This window comes from Antennarius striatus, chromosome 23 (genome assembly GCF_040054535.1).
Source record: "Antennarius striatus isolate MH-2024 chromosome 23, ASM4005453v1, whole genome shotgun sequence".
In the NCBI taxonomy this organism is placed as follows: Eukaryota; Metazoa; Chordata; class Actinopteri; order Lophiiformes; family Antennariidae; genus Antennarius; species Antennarius striatus.
In genome coordinates, this window is record NC_090798.1 from 9988276 (window position 1) to 10005378 (window position 17103).

General features: G+C 45.8%; 2 protein-coding genes across 7 annotated transcripts; both read right to left on the reverse strand.

Annotated features, from left to right (window-relative positions):
• Positions 1–270: 270 nt before the first annotated feature.
• Positions 271–9375, reverse strand: LOC137590591 (uncharacterized). Of its 3 annotated transcripts, none has more exons than XM_068308257.1 (9): positions 9259–9362; positions 8766–8849; positions 8006–8205; positions 7771–7918; positions 7549–7672; positions 4910–5073; positions 4573–4714; positions 4279–4397; positions 271–480 (listed from the first exon to the last, which is right to left on the reverse strand). In XM_068308257.1, exons 1-9 carry the CDS (start codon positions 9308–9310, stop codon positions 419–421), a joined length of 1095 nt encoding a protein of 364 aa, XP_068164358.1. In that variant the 5' UTR covers positions 9311–9362; the 3' UTR covers positions 271–418. The 3 variants fall into 3 exon arrangements, with proteins under 3 accessions (XP_068164358.1, XP_068164359.1, XP_068164360.1); XM_068308258.1 differs by having other exon boundaries at positions 7549–7669; positions 9259–9360; XM_068308259.1 differs by lacking the exons at positions 4573–4714; positions 4910–5073 and having other exon boundaries at positions 9259–9375.
• A 1081-nt stretch (positions 9376–10456) lies between these two features.
• Positions 10457–17046, reverse strand: LOC137590520 (uncharacterized). Of its 4 annotated transcripts, XR_011034416.1 has the most exons (10): positions 16936–17036; positions 16298–16357; positions 15479–15678; positions 15248–15395; positions 15027–15150; positions 14275–14438; positions 13987–14128; positions 11578–11760; positions 10863–10981; positions 10632–10651 (listed from the first exon to the last, which is right to left on the reverse strand). XR_011034416.1 is itself a non-coding variant. In XM_068308167.1 (9 exons), exons 1-9 carry the CDS (start codon positions 16964–16966, stop codon positions 10590–10592), a joined length of 1047 nt encoding a protein of 348 aa, XP_068164268.1. In that variant the 5' UTR covers positions 16967–17029; the 3' UTR covers positions 10457–10589. The 4 variants fall into 4 exon arrangements, 3 of the variants coding, with proteins under 3 accessions (XP_068164268.1, XP_068164267.1, XP_068164269.1); XM_068308167.1 differs by lacking the exon at positions 11578–11760 and having other exon boundaries at positions 10457–10651; positions 15027–15147; positions 16936–17029; XM_068308166.1 differs by lacking the exon at positions 11578–11760 and having other exon boundaries at positions 10457–10651; positions 16936–17029.
• Between the last annotated feature and the right edge of the window lie 57 nt (positions 17047–17103).

The window sequence follows — 17103 nt, forward strand, 5'->3', positions numbered from 1 at the left end:
GCCGTGACAGCCCAATCTTAAAACCAAACCAAGCAAGCAGAAGTCAAATGAGAATTCTAGAAATGACTCAAGGACTCACAGTTCTGAGATGCCTCCTGGACGTCCAAAACTGACACACCTGAGCACAAAGACACCTCAGACCAGTCCTGAACCATGCATACAGATGACAGCAAGTCATCACTGTCCAAGGAAACCCTCCTCTGTATCGTTGATTGGTTGATTTAACTGGTTCAGATTCTGATTCTTTTATGTTGGAAAAAATGAAGAACCTTTGAAATTTTTAAAATCTCACTTTATTTGGTTCTCGAAACAGGTTCAGACCACCATGACGAATAGTTTATATATGCAGAGTTAGATGTCCATGTTTACACACTTTGTGTAGTCTTGTGCGTCTGGTGGGTGGGGTTTAATGAACCAATCAGAGAGTGGGAGCTGGGGTTTGGTGCAAGACATCGCTCTTCTGGTCTACGTCGGGATGTGCTGACAAGAGGTAATGTCAAAGGTTATGCATTTACTTTCATAGAATAAAGGATGTGGACACAAGTTACGTAGAAATAATCCAATGAGATTAAGTATGTGACGATAGACAACTAAAAATTGTACAATAACACATTTAATATTCTACATTCTATTTTTCCCATCATGGGTCGCCACAGCGAGTCAGTTGCCTCCATCAAGGCAGCACAATGGCGTAGTGGTTAGCACTGCTGTCTCACAGCAAGAAGGTCATGGGTTCCATTTCCAACATGGTCTTTCTGTGAAGAGTTTGCATGTTCTCTCCGTGTCTGAATGGGTTTTCTCCGGGTTCTCCGGTTTCCCCCCATTATTAGGAAAAACATGCATCTAAGGAATATTAGGTCATGTTGGACCGTAGTGGCGGCGCACCCAGGTATGTTGGCTCTGGACCAACTCTCCATCTGGCCTTGCAATTTTGTTGTACCATCTGTGCATCTACACACCACCTTCTCCCAGCAGAGAAGCACCTTCAGCGGCAGACTGCTGTCACACAGCGCCTCCACAGAGAGGCTGAGGTCCTCCTTCGTGCCCCGTGCCATCAGGGGTACAATGACTCTCTCAGGAGGAGCGGGGGGGGGCGTGGTGAGGTCAGCACGGGGTTGAATGGATTTAATTTAATTTTATACTGTTTATATTTTTTTTAATTTTATACTGTTTATATTTTAATTTTATAGTGTTTATATTTTAGTTATAGTTTAGTATATAAATCCTGTTAGTGCTGCATGTGTCTGTTAGTGTAGTGTATGTCTTGCGGTATGTCCTGTGATGTCAGTGTTTCTTTTTCTCCTGGTGTTTATCCAGTGTTATTCGTTATGTAATGCCTGAGCAGTGGATATATACAATTTCCTCCGGGATTAATAAAGTATCTGTCTAATGACAAATAAAGATCTTTCTTCTATCTTTCTTCTAACCCTGTCTTCTGCATCCTCTTCTCTCACACCAACTACCTTCATGTCCTCTTTCGCTACATCCATAATCCTCCTCTTTGATCTGCCTCTAAGCCTCCTGCCTGGCAGCTCAAAACTCAGCATCCTTCTACCAATATATTCACTATCTCTCCTCTGGGCATGTCCAAACCATCTCAGTCTGGTCTCTCTGACTTTATCTCCAAAACCTCTAACATATGCTGTCCCTCTGATGTACTCATTCCTGATCCTACCCTTCCTGGTCACTCCCAAAGAGAACCTCAGCATCTTCATCTCTGCTACCTCCAGCTCTGTCTCCTCTCTTTTCCTCAGTGACACTGTCTCTAGACCAAACAACATCGCTGGTCTCACCACAGTATTTTACGCCTTTCCTTTCATTTTAGCTGAAACTCTTCTATCACACATCACACCTGACACTTTTCTCCACCCGTTCCATCCTGCCTGTACACGCTTCTTCACCTCTTTTCCTCACTCTCCATTGCTCTGGACTGTTGACCCTAAGTACTTAAAATCCTCCACCTTCTTGATCTCTTCTCCCTGTAACCTCACTCTTCCACTTGGGTCCCTCTCATTCACACACATGTACTCTGTCTTACTGCGGCTAACCTTCATTCCTCTCCTTTCCAGGACAAACCTCCACCTCTCTAGCTTCTCCTCCACCTCTTCCCTGCTCCCGCTGCAGATCACAATGTCATCTGCAAACATCATAGTCCATGGAGATTCCTGTCTAACCTTGTCTGTCAGCCTGTCCATCACCATAGCAACAAGAAGGGGCTCAGAGCTGATCCCTGATGCAGTCCCACCTCCACCTTGAACTCCTCTGTCACACCTACAGCACACCTCACCACTGTCTTACAGTCCTCATACATGTCCTGCACCGCTCTAACATACTTCTCTGCCAACTCCAGACTTCCTCATACAATACCACAGTTACTCTTTGGGCACCCTGTCATAAGCTTTCTCCAGATCTACAAAAACACAATGCAGCTCCCTCTGGCCTTCTCTGTACTTCTCTATCAACATCTTCAAAGCAAATACTCCATCTGTAGTACTTTTTTGGCATGAAACCATACTGCTGCTCACAAATGCTCACTTCTGCCCTTAGTCTAGCTTCAGCTACTCTTTCTCATAACTTCATTGTATGGCTCATTAGCTTCATTCCTCTGTACTTGCCACAATTATCTACATTTCCCTTGTTCTTAAAAATGGGCACCAGCACACTTCTCCTCCATTCCTCAGGCATCTTCTCACTATCTAAGATCCTGTTGAACAACCCAGTCAGAAACTCTACTGCCACCTCTCCTAGACACTTCCATACCTCCACAGGTATATTATGAGGTCCGGGTGCCTTTCCACTCTTCATCCTCTTCAATGCCCTCCTCACCTCATCCTGACTAATCTTTGCTACTTCCTGGTTCAAAACAGCCACTTTTTCTAGTCTTTGTTCTCTCTCATTTTCTTCGTTAATTTTCTGCTGCACGTCCTTCCCATCTCTGTTTCTCTGTCGTGTCAACCTGTACAGATCAGTCTCTCCCTCCTTACTGTCCAACCTAGCATACAAGTCATCATAAGTCTCATGCTTGGTTTTTGCTACCTCTACTTTCACCCTATGCTCCACCTACCTGTACTTCTGTCTACTCTCGTCATTCCTCTCACCGTCCCACTTCTTAGCTAACCTCTTTCTCTGTATATACTCCTGTACCTCCTCATTCCACCACCAAGTCTCCTTATTTACTTTCCTTCCTGATGACACACCAAGTACTCTCCTACCTGTCTCCCTGATCACATTAGCTGTAGTTGTCCAGTCATCTGGAAGCACCTCCTGACCACCCAGAGCCTGTCTTAACTCCTTCCTAAATGTCACAAAACACTCTTCCTTTTTCAACTTCTATCATTTTGTACTCTACTCTGCCTTTGCCCTCTTCATCTTTCCCACCACCAGAGTCATCCTACCCACCACCATCCTATGCTGTTTGGCTACACTCTCGCCTACCACTACTTTGCAGTCGCTGATGTCCTTCAGATTACACTGTCTACTCAAGATGTAGTGTACCTGTCTGCTCTTACCTCCACTCTTATAGTTTACCCTATGGTCCTGCCTCTTCTGGAAGAAAGTAGTCACTATAGCCATTTCCATCCTTTTTGCAAAGTCAATCACCATCTGTCCTTCTGCATTCGTCTCCTGGATACCAAACATGCCCATCAACTCCTCATCACCTCTGTTTCCTGCACCAACATGTCCATTGAAGTCTGCACCAATGATAACTCTCTCACTTCTAGGTATGCTCTGCCTCACTTCATCAAAGTCCAACCAGAATTTCTCCTTCTCCTCCAGCTCACATCCTACCTGTGGAGCATACCCACTAACAACATTGAACAATGCAGCTTTGATTTCTAGCTTCAGACTCATCACTCTATTTGACACTCTTTTTACCTACATGACATTCCTAACAAACTCCTCCTTCAAGATAATTCCTACTCCATCTCTTCCTATCTACACCATGATAGAACAACTTGAACCCTGCTCCTACACTTCTACTGGAAAGTACCTGTACTTTCCAGTAGACATACTGTGTCCCCTGGACACACAGTATGTCTACTTTCCTTGTCTGCACCATGTCAACCAACTCTCTACCTTTTCCTGTCATAGTTCCAACATTCAACGTCCCTACTCTTAGTCCTATACTCTTGGTGTTCCTCTTCTCTCTCTTCCTACGAACACACTTTCCTCCTCTCCTAATAAAAACACTAAAATATTTGTATGTAAACATTTGTATTCTCTGTTAACATACTGTTGGACATCGTTCAACTCTGTTTCCTTCAGGTGTCATCATACCTTTTACGCCAATCCAACTGGTAGGAGACAGTCCCTCCTTTGGATGGCGACATTTGTAGAGTCCCTCGTCAGCTTTGGTCACAGTGGGCAGAGTCACGCTGGCGCCGTTGGTTACAAACCTACACAGGAAACAAATGGTCTCACCAGCTGGATGACTGGTTCACCCTGTTTGGACAGATACGTCTGTGTTTTGGGTGGGGGGACTTTGTTGGTCATTTTTTGACACTAGGTGCTACTTTGAAACTTTACAAAAACATTCCAAGTGAATATTAATGAACTTATTGAATCTTTTACTTTTGGCGGTCGTCCTTGTAGAAGACCATTCTGAATTTGGTGGTGAATTTTTTGGTGGTTCTGTTACGGTATAAACAGCGGAGCGTCACATTATCCCCCTCCCAAACAGGTACCGTTGGAGTCTCCAGGACCACTAACATATCTACACAGAGGAAGAAATTTCATTGGCACAAGAAACAAATAAAATTGACCATCAAATTTACCAAACGTGAGTCTTAAGAAGTGAACAATAACTTTGGGGTAAAGTCTTACTGCTAGCAGGCCCTTACAGTTAGAATGCTAAAGATGACCAAGAAAAGTAAAACAACAACAGCTAGCATGAGTCAGCAGTTTCTACCAGTGGGGGTTACGTTGAGGGCGTTGGTCCGATGCCCCGCTGGACTCTCACACCAGTATAGGTTGTCTGACCAGGGTGATGCAGATCGGGAGGTGCAGGACAGACTGCGGTCTGAGGTCACCTGATTGGGACACTCCGTGATTGTCCCCACCCAACTGTCAAACCTGAGAACAGAAACATATGCTGTAACCTCTACTACTACTGGTATGACTGGTACTACAGCTACTACTAGTAGTCCTACTGGTACTACTAGTACTACTAGTTGTGCAACTGCTACTACTACCAGTAGCACTACTACTCCTACTACTAGTACCACAAGTGGTACAACAACTAGTCCTATTACTGGTATCAGTGGTACTACTACTGCTACTACCACTAGCTGTACTACCCCTACTCCGACTACTGCTAATACTACAACTGGGACTACTACCAGTTGCGCTACTATACTGCTATTACTGCTGTCAAATCAAATCAAATGCAAACAGTCCCAGTGCACGCTGAAGGTCCAGGTTTTTTGAGGCCAACAGTCAACAACACCCGCAAAAAGCAGACATGAAATCCTTTGGTCACCAAACCAGACTCCCTCCAGATCCTGGCTGTGCCTAGATATTCTGTCCATAAAGATAATGAACTAAAAGGGTGATAGAGGGCAGCCCTGCTGAAGTTCAAAATACACCTGGAACAGGTCTGACTTACTGCCGGCAATGCAAACCAAGCTCCAGCTTCGGTCATACAGGGATTGGATAGCCCTAAGCAAGAACCCCTGAACACTTCAAAATCACAAAATACCGCGAAAGGCGTGGTTGAATACCTTCTCAAGATCCACAAAGCACATATGGACTGTTTGGGCAAACTCCTACGAATACGCAAGCACTCGAAGGGGAGTATATAGCTGCTCCAGTGTTTTTATGACTGGGGAAAAAACACACAGTTCCTCTTGAATCCGAGGTTCAACTATTGACCTAATCCTCCTCTCCAGTACCCTGGAACAGACTTTCCGAGGGAGGCCGAGAAATGAGATTTCCTTGTAGTTGGAGCACACCCTCCAGTCCCCTTTCTTGAAAAGGGGGACCACCATCCGGTTTGCCAATCTAAAGGTACTGTCCCCGACCGCCATGTAATGTTACCAAGATTCATCAACCAAGACAATCACTGCAGATTCACACACTTGAGGCATTCAACCACCTCGGTGACTTCAGCATGGGTAATGGATCAGTTCACCTCTGACCTCAGCCTCTGCTTCCTCTGTGTAAGATATGGTAGTGGTAGTATTCCTTCCACCACTAGTAAGATCTGCAGTTCCCTGCCTCCACTGTAAACAGTTTTGGCTGTGCACCACTTTCCCCTCCTAAGGCACCGGACTTTTGCCAAAATTTCTTTGAGTCCGAGGAATAGTCCTTCTCCATGGCCTCCCCAAACTCCTCCCAGACCTGGGTTTTGGCTTCCATGACCACATGGACCATGGTTTGCCTGGCCTGCCTGTACTTGTCAGCTGCCCCCAGAGTTCCACGATTCACCAAGACTCCTTCAGTTTGAGTGCATCCCTTACTTCTGGTGTCCACTACCAGGTTTGGGGGTTGTCACCACGATAAGCATTGGACGCCTTGCGACCACAGCTCAGAGCAGTCACTTTGGCAATGGAGATTGAGAACATGGTCCACTCTTACTCAAAGTCTCTGACGTCCTGTGAGATCTGACATAAGCTCTCCTGGAGGTCGGAGTTGAAGACCTCACTGACAGAGGGTTCCACCAGACATTCCCAGAAGGCCCTCAAGACACATTTGGACCTGCCGAGTCTATCCGGGCCCCTGCTCTGCTGGCGTATCCAGCTCACCACCAGGTGGTGATCGGTGACAGCTCGGCCCCTCTCTTCGGAGGTCTGATGATACCACAACAAAGTCGATCGAAGACTTTGGCCTAGGGTGTACTGGTGCCACATGCACTGATGAACATTCCTCTGCTCAAACAAGGTATTTATGAATAGACTATGACTAGCTCAGAAGCCCAATAACAGAAGAACATTCGTGCTCAGATCGGGGAGGTCGTTCATCCCAATCACCCCTTTCCAAATCTCACTGTCATTGCCCATGTGAACATTGAAGTCCCCAAATAGAGCAACGGAGTCCCCAGTCGGAGCACCATTCAGTACCGCTCCAAGGATCTCCAGGAAGGTCGGGTATTCCGCATTGTCATTTTGCTCACAGGCCTAAACAACAGTGAAACACCTGCTCCTGATGCAAAGGCACAGGGACTGTAGGACTGCGCCAGAAGCTGTCGACTGCCACCCAACCCACATTGCACCCCACCTGAAGGGCTGAGTCCCGGCCGGGCATACGAGCCCCAACATACGAGCATAGAAGCCCCAACCCCAGGCTTCAGTCAAAGGAGGGACCGTGGTTGGCGACGTCACGGTCCTTGATTTTTTTCTTCATTGGGGTTTTTCAATTGCTCTTGGTCTTCCTGTCTCCTAGGGCCTGTTTGCCATGTGAGACTCTACTGGGTTATATTAGCCCCAGATAACATAGATCCTAGGATTACTCGGACACTTGAACTCCCACACCACAATAAGGTGGCAGGTCAAAGTGATGATCTCATCGTTCATGATAATGATGTATCATTAAACTGGGGGCGGGGCTGACCTCATCATCTTCCACTGGTTGTTGTCATTGGGCAGTTGGCAGCCAATGGTGAACTCCTCCCTGTTGGCGAACTGGCTCCTGTTGTGGCTGATCACGTCTATGGAGGCAGTTGGAGACGGGTCTGCTGGAGGAGATGGAGGTGATCAATAGATCTATCAGGTCATCAGGAACATGAATCTTTTCATACGTCTACATCATTTAAAACCAGTTTTGGATGCTGACCAGCCACCCAGATGAAATAGTGCCACGTGAGAACATAAACATCCGGAAGGCTTCCATCGCCGCGGCAGGTGTAAAGTCCTTGGTGCTCATGGGTAACAGGGCCCAGGACATAGAAGATGCCTATAGAGGCTCGCTGACTCATCAGGACCTGAACACAGAGGAGACACAATCAATGAGACAAGGACAGCAATACCCCATCTGGAATGGGACATCCAAGGAGCATGTGACCCTAAACCTTCTTGGTCTTGGTGTCCAAACTAGTCCAGACCAGCTGCAGGTCCATCTTGCCACGGTTGTTACCCAGGTCGTGGTTTGTAAAGCAGTTGATCTCCACAGTGTCGCCCTCCCTGATGTACCAGGATGGCAAGACCTTCATCTGTGTCCCGATGGCAACGGAGTAGGTCCGGGTTGGGTTGATCTGCCGGCGCTCAACATCTGAGGACAGGAAGAGAGAGCTGATGCTCTGCCAGGGTCTCCAGAGGACCTTCGGTCCTTCTAGACATTGGGTGGACATGAATACCGTCCAGTAGGGCCCATCAGTCCTTCTAGCGCCAGCTGGTCATTCAGAAGTAGGTTTACCTTTAATTTTTAATCTGTCTGCTTTGGACTTGGACCCTTCGATCTTCCCAAGTCAACATTATATCAACTATTTATCTTTGAGTCAGTTTTAAATCAGCTTGTCCCTGTTGGCTGAAAAAACCCTCTGTTTCCACAGAATGCCATCCACACTTAGATCACTAGATAGATAGATAAATGGATAGATGGATAGGTAGGTAGGTAGGTAGACGGTAAGATAGATGGATAGATAGAAATTCTGTAATTAGACAAAATACACGAAAGACTGTAGAAGCGCAACCAGATAAATGTTTTGTTTTCAATGAGAATGTCTTATTTTAGTGTTAAACTGTTATAAATGATGAATTCATTTAGCTTTTTAGTGATGAAGCCGTTGGAGGCTTCGTCAGTGTGATGCTTAAGAAATACAGTATACTCACCATGAGTTGGTGACCCCGGGATCACAGAGTAGCAGAGACAGATGGCAGAAAAGATGCAGACCATTGATACCATAACCAGTTTAACTATAAAAATATAAATATAACCAGCTTAACTATAAGAATATGAATATAACCAGCTTAACTATAAGAACATAAATATAACCAGCTTAACTATAACAATATAAATGTAACCAGGTTATCTATAATAATATAAATATAAACAGGTTAATTATAATAATATTCATATAAACAAGTTAACAATAGTAATATAAACAAGTTAGCTATAACAATATAAATATAAACAGATTAAATACAACAATATAAATATAAACAGGTTAATTATAGAAATATAAACAGGTTAACTATAATAATATAAATTAGTTAACTATAACAATGTAAATATAAACAGGTTAACTATAGTAATATAAACAGGTTAACTATAGCAATATAAAAATGTTAACTATATAATATAAATGTCACGTTAAATACTCACAGAGGAGTCCACTCGCTGGTGGGGGCTTCATCTTTCTGACCTGAATCCTCATCTCAACCCCCGTTCAGGGAGTCACATGGGTCCGCTGGCAGCCCTCCGATTAGCTGACTGTCAGATGTTTTAGTTCGAGGATCAGGGAACATCTTCTTGTGTGTGTTTGTGTGTGTGTTCCATCATGTTCGGTGATGATGTCATACCTGTAGTGACGATGTTTGTGCATTCTGATTGGACAGTTGTGGTTTAAATACTGTGGAGCTGAGCTCCAGGCTTGACAGCCAACGGGCGACACTTCGAAGCAGCTGCTGGGCCCGTTGCTTGTCATCAATACATCAGCAAAGACAGCTGACAATCACAAGGCTGAAAAATCGCAGACGACCAAAGTACCCGCTGCAGGAGTACCAGCGGAATCCCAGTCTCAGAGCACACTGTCAACAAGCGTGATGACTGCTGAGAGCAAGAAGGGGGAGAGAAACAAACAAATCTTGAGAGTTCCTCTTCCTCCCCTTCATCACTGCTTCTTCCTCTTCCTCCAGCTTCCACTCATCCATCAAGAACCATGACGGTGAGGGATGCAGCAACCTGAACCGACCACAGCAACCAGCTTCATTGGCACAAAGGGTGGCGCTGCAAACAAGAGCTCCCACCTCTTGTCCGATTAGCTCAACCGGGTCTCGAACAGGAAGTTTGACCTTGCGGATTGTCTCTGCAAGGCTACCATTCCAGCACATCTGCAAGCTAGACGTTTAACTATGCAGCCAATCGGTTCTTCCCCCCATCTGACGGACAAGGCCTGTTCCCTCCCCTTGTTCTACAGGCAGAAAACAGTTCAAGTCCTTCGTCTTCCTCTGATTCAAGTCGTTTCCTGGCAGCAGATGACCATTCAGGTGCTTCAAGGAAATCCTTGCCCCGCTAACGCTTCCTGGAGGATCCTGAGTTCCTGGTATTGATGAGATGTATAAACCCTCCACAGTTCTGGATCTACCTCGACCCCGAAGAACCTCATATGGGGAAAAAAGCAGGTCTTCTCCGACTGTTACCTGATCCTGCCCAAAAGCAAAACTGATTTCTGCCTTGAGTTGGGTCATCAGGTACAATATGGTGGTTGGGTGATTGTTCTAGACCAGTTGGTCGACTTAACTGATTCAGATTCAGATTCGTTTATGTCAGAAAAATGAAGAAGCTTTGACAATTATTTTAAGCTCATTTTATTTGGTTCTTGAAACAGGTTCAGTCCACCGTGAGGAATAGTTTATATATGCTGACTTAAAATGTTCATGTTTACATGTTTTGTGTGGTCTTGCACGTCTGGTGGGTGGGGTTTAATGGACCAATCAGAGAGTGCGAGTCGAGGACTGGTGCAGGACATCACTCTTCTGGGCTACGTCGGGACGAGCTGACAAGAGGTAATGTCAAAGGTTCTTTATTTACTTTCATAGAATAAAGGATGTGGACACAGTTATGTAGAAATAATCCAATCAAATTAAATGCGTGTCGATAGACGACTACAAAATGTACGATAGCACATTTAATGTTCTCGGAAATATTTGACTCTGTTAACTTTCTGTTGGACATCTTTGGACTGTTTCTTTCAGGTGACCTCATACCTTTTACACCAATCCATCTGATAGGAGACAGTCCCTCTTCTGGATGGCGACATTTGTAGAGTCCCTCGTCAGCTTTGGTCACCGAGGGCAGAGTCACGCTGGCACCGTTGGTTACAAACCTACACAGGAAACAAATGCTGACATCTGGGGGACAGACATGTCAGTGTTTTGGGTAGGGGGCTTTGTTTGTCATCATTTCAGACAAGGTGTTGGTTTCTTCCCAGAGAAACCATCACCTCTCCGAGGAACAGTCACCTCTTTGAGGAAACATCACTTTATCGTGGTGGAGAGATTTGTGTGCCCTAAAAATCCCGAGAGCTTTGTTGCCAGCAGTCTTGTGCTCCTGGTAGGGTCACCCGAAGCAAAAAGGTCTCAGATAAAGGGCCAGACAAAGAAAGGGTCAGAGGCCTCTATGAAAAACAAAGGAGCGACTTAAGTGACTCTGCCTGGAGTAAGCCTGGGGCCAATGTCTGGAGCCAGGCCTGGATGGAGGGCCCATCAGCAAGCACCTGGTGGCCGTGTCTACCACCGTGCCCAGCCAGGCTTAGCCTGGAGAAGCCAGCCACACACATAGCAGACCAAAGGGGTCGGGTGCGCTGCCAAATGGTTGGCAGTCAAGACAGAGATCACAACAGACCAGACCCATACAGCAGAAGCTGGCTTTGGGGACGTGGAATGTCAGCTCATTGGTGGGGCAGGAACCTGCGTGGCTTACCTCCACGTGCATCCTCGGTTTGGGATCCAAACTCCTGGACAGGGGTTGAATATTGTTCTTTTCCAGAGTTGCATCGTCTGAGGCAAAGGGTGGGTGTGGGGATACTCGCAAGCCCCCGACTGAGTGCCACTGTGTTGGAGTTTACCCCTGTAGATGAGAGGGTCGCCTCCCTATGCCTTGAGGCTGTGGGGTAGAAAAATCTGACTGTTATTTTTGCGTATGTACCAAATAATCACTGGTCACCGTTTGGTGGTGAGTTGGGTCCATTGGCAGAGGAAGCCCCTGCTTAGATCTGGTAAGCCTAAACGAGTAGTACAAGGTCTTGGATGCCTCAAGGGGCAGTAACCCTCAAACACTGTGGTGGGCCCCTATGGTCAGGCAAGCTGTCCGACTGAAGAAGGAGGCTTTCAGGGGTGTGTTGTCCCTGGGGTCCTGTGGCAGTGGCAGGGTACCGACAGGCCAGAAGGACTGCGGCCTTGGCTGTGATGGAGGCAAAACAGAGGATGTGTGAGTGGTTTGGAGAGACCATGGAGAAGGACGTTCAGACGGCACCAAAGTTGTTGTGGAAGACGGTCCAACACCTCTGGAGGGCAAAACGAGGGACCATCCAAGCTGTGTACAGCCAGAATGGAACACTGTTGACCTCTACTGAGGAGGTTGATGGTTGGTGGAACACTGACTAACTCCTATATCCAATTTGACCGATTGTCGACCCTTAGACTGAGGAGGAACAATGTGGGTTCCATCCTGTCCATGGAACAATGGACCAGCTCTTTACACTTGCAGTGATCCTCGAGTGGAATTGAGAGTATGTCCATCCAGTCTACATGTGTTTTGTGGACTGGGAAAAGGCATACAATCGGGTCCCCAGGGACTTACTGTGGGAGGTACTGCAGGAGTATAGGGGCGGCGGGGGGGGGGGCTCTCCTCCCTCCTCAGGGGTATCCATTCCCTGTATGCCTAAACCAACCGTTGTGTTCGAGTTTTTGTCCCTCTGTTCCACAGGTGGAGAACGCGGATGGAAGACAGGATACCCAAAGGCCCGGAAATCCTGCCCCCAATTCAGCGACAGTGCACTATGGACATGAAACTCAAACTGGCCTATCTGCCACTCTCTCACTCTCTCTCCCTCTCCGTCCCTTTTACTTGACCTATCTCTTTCCCCAATGTATTTCTATTTCCCAACCAACAGGTCAAGGCGGATGACCGCCCTCCAGAACCTGGGTCCTGCCCAGAGTTTCTTCCTCAATGAGGGAGTTTTTCACAGGCACCGTCGCTTATGCTTGCTCTGGAGGGCATTGTTGGCTTTCCATCTGTAAAGCGCTTTGAAATGTCTCCAGATATGATTTAGCGATATATAAATAAAAGTTGATTGATTGATTGATTGAGTTCTTGGCATTAGGTCGGACTTGTTCCATGTGGCTGTTTACCTTCGCCAGGGCCGCGCTTTGTCACCAATTCTGTTCCTGATTTTCATGAACAGGATATCGAGGCGTAGTTGTGGTGAGGAGGGCTTTCAGTCTGGTGGGCTGAGGATTGCATCGCTGTTTTTTGCAGATGATGTGATCCTATTTGCATTATCAGCCTGTGACCTGCAGCACTCACTGGTTCGGCTTTCAGCCGAGTGTGAAGCAGTGGGGATAAGGATCAGCACCTCCAAATCTGAGGCCATGGTCCCTAGCAGGAAGCTGGTGGACTGCCTCCTCCGAGTGGGGAATGAGGTCCTTCCCCAAGTGAAGGAGTTTGAATATCTTGGAATCTTGTTCACAAGTGAGGGAACAATGTAGCGTGAGATTGGACGGGGAATTGGGGCAGCAGGAGCGGTATTGCAGCCGCTTTACCACACTGTTGCAACAAAGGGGGAGCAAAGCAGACAGGCAAAGCTCTCCATGTACTGTTCAATCTTCGTTCCTACTCTCACCTATGGTGATGAGCGATGGGTCCTGACCGAAAGAACAAGATTATGGATACAAGTGGCGGAAATGGGCTTTCTCAGGCGAGTTGTTGATGTCTCCCTTAGAGATAGGGTGAAAAACACTGCTGTTCGTGAGAGACTCAGAGTAAAGTCGCTGCTCCTTTGTGTAATAAGGAGTCAGTTGAGGTGGTTTGGGCATCTGGTGCGGATGCCACCAGGGTGCCTCCCTAGGGAGGTGTTCCTGGTACATCCAGCTGGAGACCATGGGGCTGACCCAGGAACAGGTGGCTGACACTGGCTTGGGAACACCTTAGGATCCCCCAGTCAGAGCTTGTTGATGTGGCCGAGGAAAGAGAATTTTGGGGTTCCCTGTTGAGCTGCTGCCCCTATGACCCAACTCCGGATAAACAAATGAAAGTGGATGAATGTCTCAGTTTCAAACTTAACATATAAACATTCCAAGTGAATATTTATAAACTTATTGAATCTTTTACTTCAGGCGGTCGTCCTTGTAGAAGACCGTTCTGAATTTGGTGGTGAATTCCTTGGTGGTTCTGTTGCGGTATAAACAGCGCAGGGTCACATTATTCCCCTCCCAAACAGGAAGTGTTGGAGTCTCCAGGACCACCATCACAACTACACAGAGAAAGAAGATTCATTGGCACAAAATATAAATAAAATTTACCTGTAAGCTAGCATGCTAAAGATGACTAAGACAGGTAAAACAACAACAGCTAGCTGTGGTCGTGTACGCTAGCAAAGCATGACTCAGCAATATCTACCAGTGGTGGTAACGTTGAGGGCGTTGGTGCGATCCCCCGCTGCACTCTCACACCAGTAAAGGTCATCCGCCCAGGGTAACGCAGAGCGGGAGGTGCAGGACAGATGGCGATCTGAGGTGACCTGATTGGGACACTCCGCAATGGTCCCCACCCAACTGTCAAACCTGAGAACAGAAACACATGCTGTAACCTCTCCTACTACTACTGCTACTACTATTATTACTACTACTACTACTGCTGGTATTATTACCACTATCATTTCTACAACTACTACTACGACTACTGGTACTACTACTAGAACAACAACTGCTACTTCTACTACTACTACTGGTACAACTGGTACAACTGCGAATAATAATATCGGTACTACTGCAACTATTATTACTGGTAATCCTGTTACTACTACTACTGCTGGTACTATTGCTACTACCACCACCACAACTGCTACTAGCACTACTTCTAGTACTATTGCTACTAGTAGTACTGCTGGTGGTACTACTGCTGCTACTAGTACAGTACAACTAGTGCTACTACTAGTAGTGTAACTATATTACTATTATTACTAGTTACACTACTACTACTACTATTGATACTAGTACTAAAACAGGCACTATTAGTATTAGTCCTACTACTACTCGTACTACAAGTTGTGCTACTACTAGTACTACAATTACTATTGCTGATTACCCTAAAATGATGACCTGGTTGTTTTTTTGATAATGATGTAACATTAAACTGGGGGCGAGGCTGACCTCATCATCTTCCACTGGTTGTTGTCATCAGGCAGTTGGCAGCCGATGGTGAACTCCTCCCTGTTAGCGAACTGGCTCCTGTTGTGGCTGATCACGTCTATGGAGGCAGGTGGAGACGAGTCTGCTGGAGGAGATGGAGGTGATCAATAGATCTATCAGGTCATCAGGAACATAAATCTTTTCATATGTCTCCATCATTTAAACCAGTGCTGGCTGCTGACCATCCACCCAGATGAAATAGTGCCACGTATGAACATAAATATCCGGGAGACTTCCATCACCCCGGCAGGTGTAAACCCCCTGGTGCTCATGGGTAACGGGGTTCAGGACATAAAAGATGCCTATAGATGCTCGCTGACTCATCAGTACCTGAACACAGAGGACATACAATCAGTCAAGAACAGCTGCACCCTGTCTGTAATGGGACATCCAAGGAGCATGTGACCCTAAACCTTCTTGGTCTTGGTGTGCAAACTAGTCCAGACCAGCTGCAGGTCCATCTTGTCACTTTTGTTACTTGTGTCGGTGTGCATAAAGCAGTTGATCTCCACAGTGTCGTTCTCGCTGATGTACCAGGATGGCAAGACTGTCATCTTTGTCCCGATGCCACCAGAGTACTTCTGGCTCGAGTTGATCTGCCGGCGCTGAACATCTGAGGACAGGAGGAGAATCACTGTTCTGTCAGGGTCTCCAGAGGATCTGGGGTCCATCTGGACATCGGGTGAACATAATCCCTGGTCAGTAGACAACGTAAGTCCTTCTAGCCCCTGCTGGTCATTCAGAAGTAGGTTTACCTTTCCTTTTTAATCTGTCTGCTTTGGACTTGGACCCTTTGATCTTCCCAAGTCAACATTATATCAACTATTTATCTTTGGGTCTATTTTAAATCAGCTTGTCCCTGTTGGCTGAAAAACCCCTCTGTTCCCACGGGATGCCATTCACACTTAAATCATTAGATAGATGGATAGATAGATAGGTAGAAATTTGATTGATTGATTGATTGATTGATTGATTGATTGATTGATTGATTGATTGATTGATTGATTGATTGATTGACTGATATGTTATTGATCCCGAGGGAAATTCTGTGATTAGGCAAAATACACAAAAGACTGTAGACGCAGAACCAGATAAATGTCGTGTTTTAAATTCGAATGTCTCCTTTTAGTGTTAAACTGTTTTAAATGGTGAATTCATTTAGCATTTTAGTGATGAACCTCTTGGAGGCGGAGCAAATCTGAACCACTGTGATGCTCAAGAAATATACTCACCATGAATTGGTGACCTGGGGATCACCGAATAGAAGAGACCGACGGCAGCGAAGATGCAGACTGTTGATACCATAACCAGTTTAATTATAAGAATATAAATATAACCAGCTGTCAACTATAATAATAAAAATATAATACAGTGCGCCCTTGTTCCTCGCAGTTAATGCGTTCTAGGAGCCACACGCAATTAACGAATTTTGCGATTGATCAACGAACAATATATTTTGTTATTTACAGTAATTTAAACGTTTATGACCCTCCCCATACTGATATTAAACCACCTTCCATCTGTATTACCTTTTCCCACAATGTTATTGACTGTTTAAAGCACTTTTGTGTCTCACGTAAGTCAGAGACTCACGGAATCGAGTGCACTTCCGGATGCCGTTAGCCAATAGAATGTGCGTACAGTATCATGTGACTGCCGACAAAAATCTTTGATGAGATGAAGTCACGAGGGTTGATGCGCGAATGCGCGAGGGTGCACTGTATAAATATAAGCCAGTTAATTATAAGAATATAAATATAGCTTATATTTATTTCTTAACTATAAGAAAATAAATATAACCAGTTTAACTATAAGAATATAAATATAACCAGGTTAACTATATTATATAAATATAACGTTAGATACTCACAGAGGAGTCCACTCGCTGGTGGGGGCTTCATCTTTCTGAATCCTCATCTCAACCCCCGATCACTGATTTACATGGGTCCGCTGTCAGGCCTTTGATTGGCTGACTGTCAGATGTTTTGGTTCAAGGGTCAGAGAACATCTTCATGTGTGTGTGTGTGTGTGTGTGTGT

Excerpts from the sequence above, each read along its gene's own strand:
- LOC137590520 (XM_068308166.1), bottom strand. The coding sequence starts at position 16,966 with ATGAAGCCCCCACCAGCGAGTGGACTCCTCT. Across the intron at positions 14,439-15,026 it reads AACCAGTGGAAGATGATGAG|GTTTGACAGTTGGGTGGGGA; the intron begins GTCAGCCTCGCC and ends TTCTGTTCTCAG. Across the intron at positions 10,652-10,862 it reads CAGATGGATTGGTGTAAAAG|CTCGTCCCGACGTAGCCCAG; the intron begins GTATGAGGTCAC and ends ACCTCTTGTCAG.
- LOC137590591 (XM_068308257.1), bottom strand. The coding sequence starts at position 9,310 with ATGAGGATTCAGGTCAGAAAGATGAAGCCCCCACCAGCGAGTGGACTC. Across the intron at positions 8,850-9,258 it reads ACCAGCGAGTGGACTCCTCT|TTAAACTGGTTATGGTATCA; the intron begins GTGAGTATTTAA and ends ATATTTTTATAG. Across the intron at positions 4,398-4,572 it reads TACAAGGACGACCGCCAAAA|GTTTGTAACCAACGGCGCCA; the intron begins GTAAAAGATTCA and ends TTTCCTGTGTAG.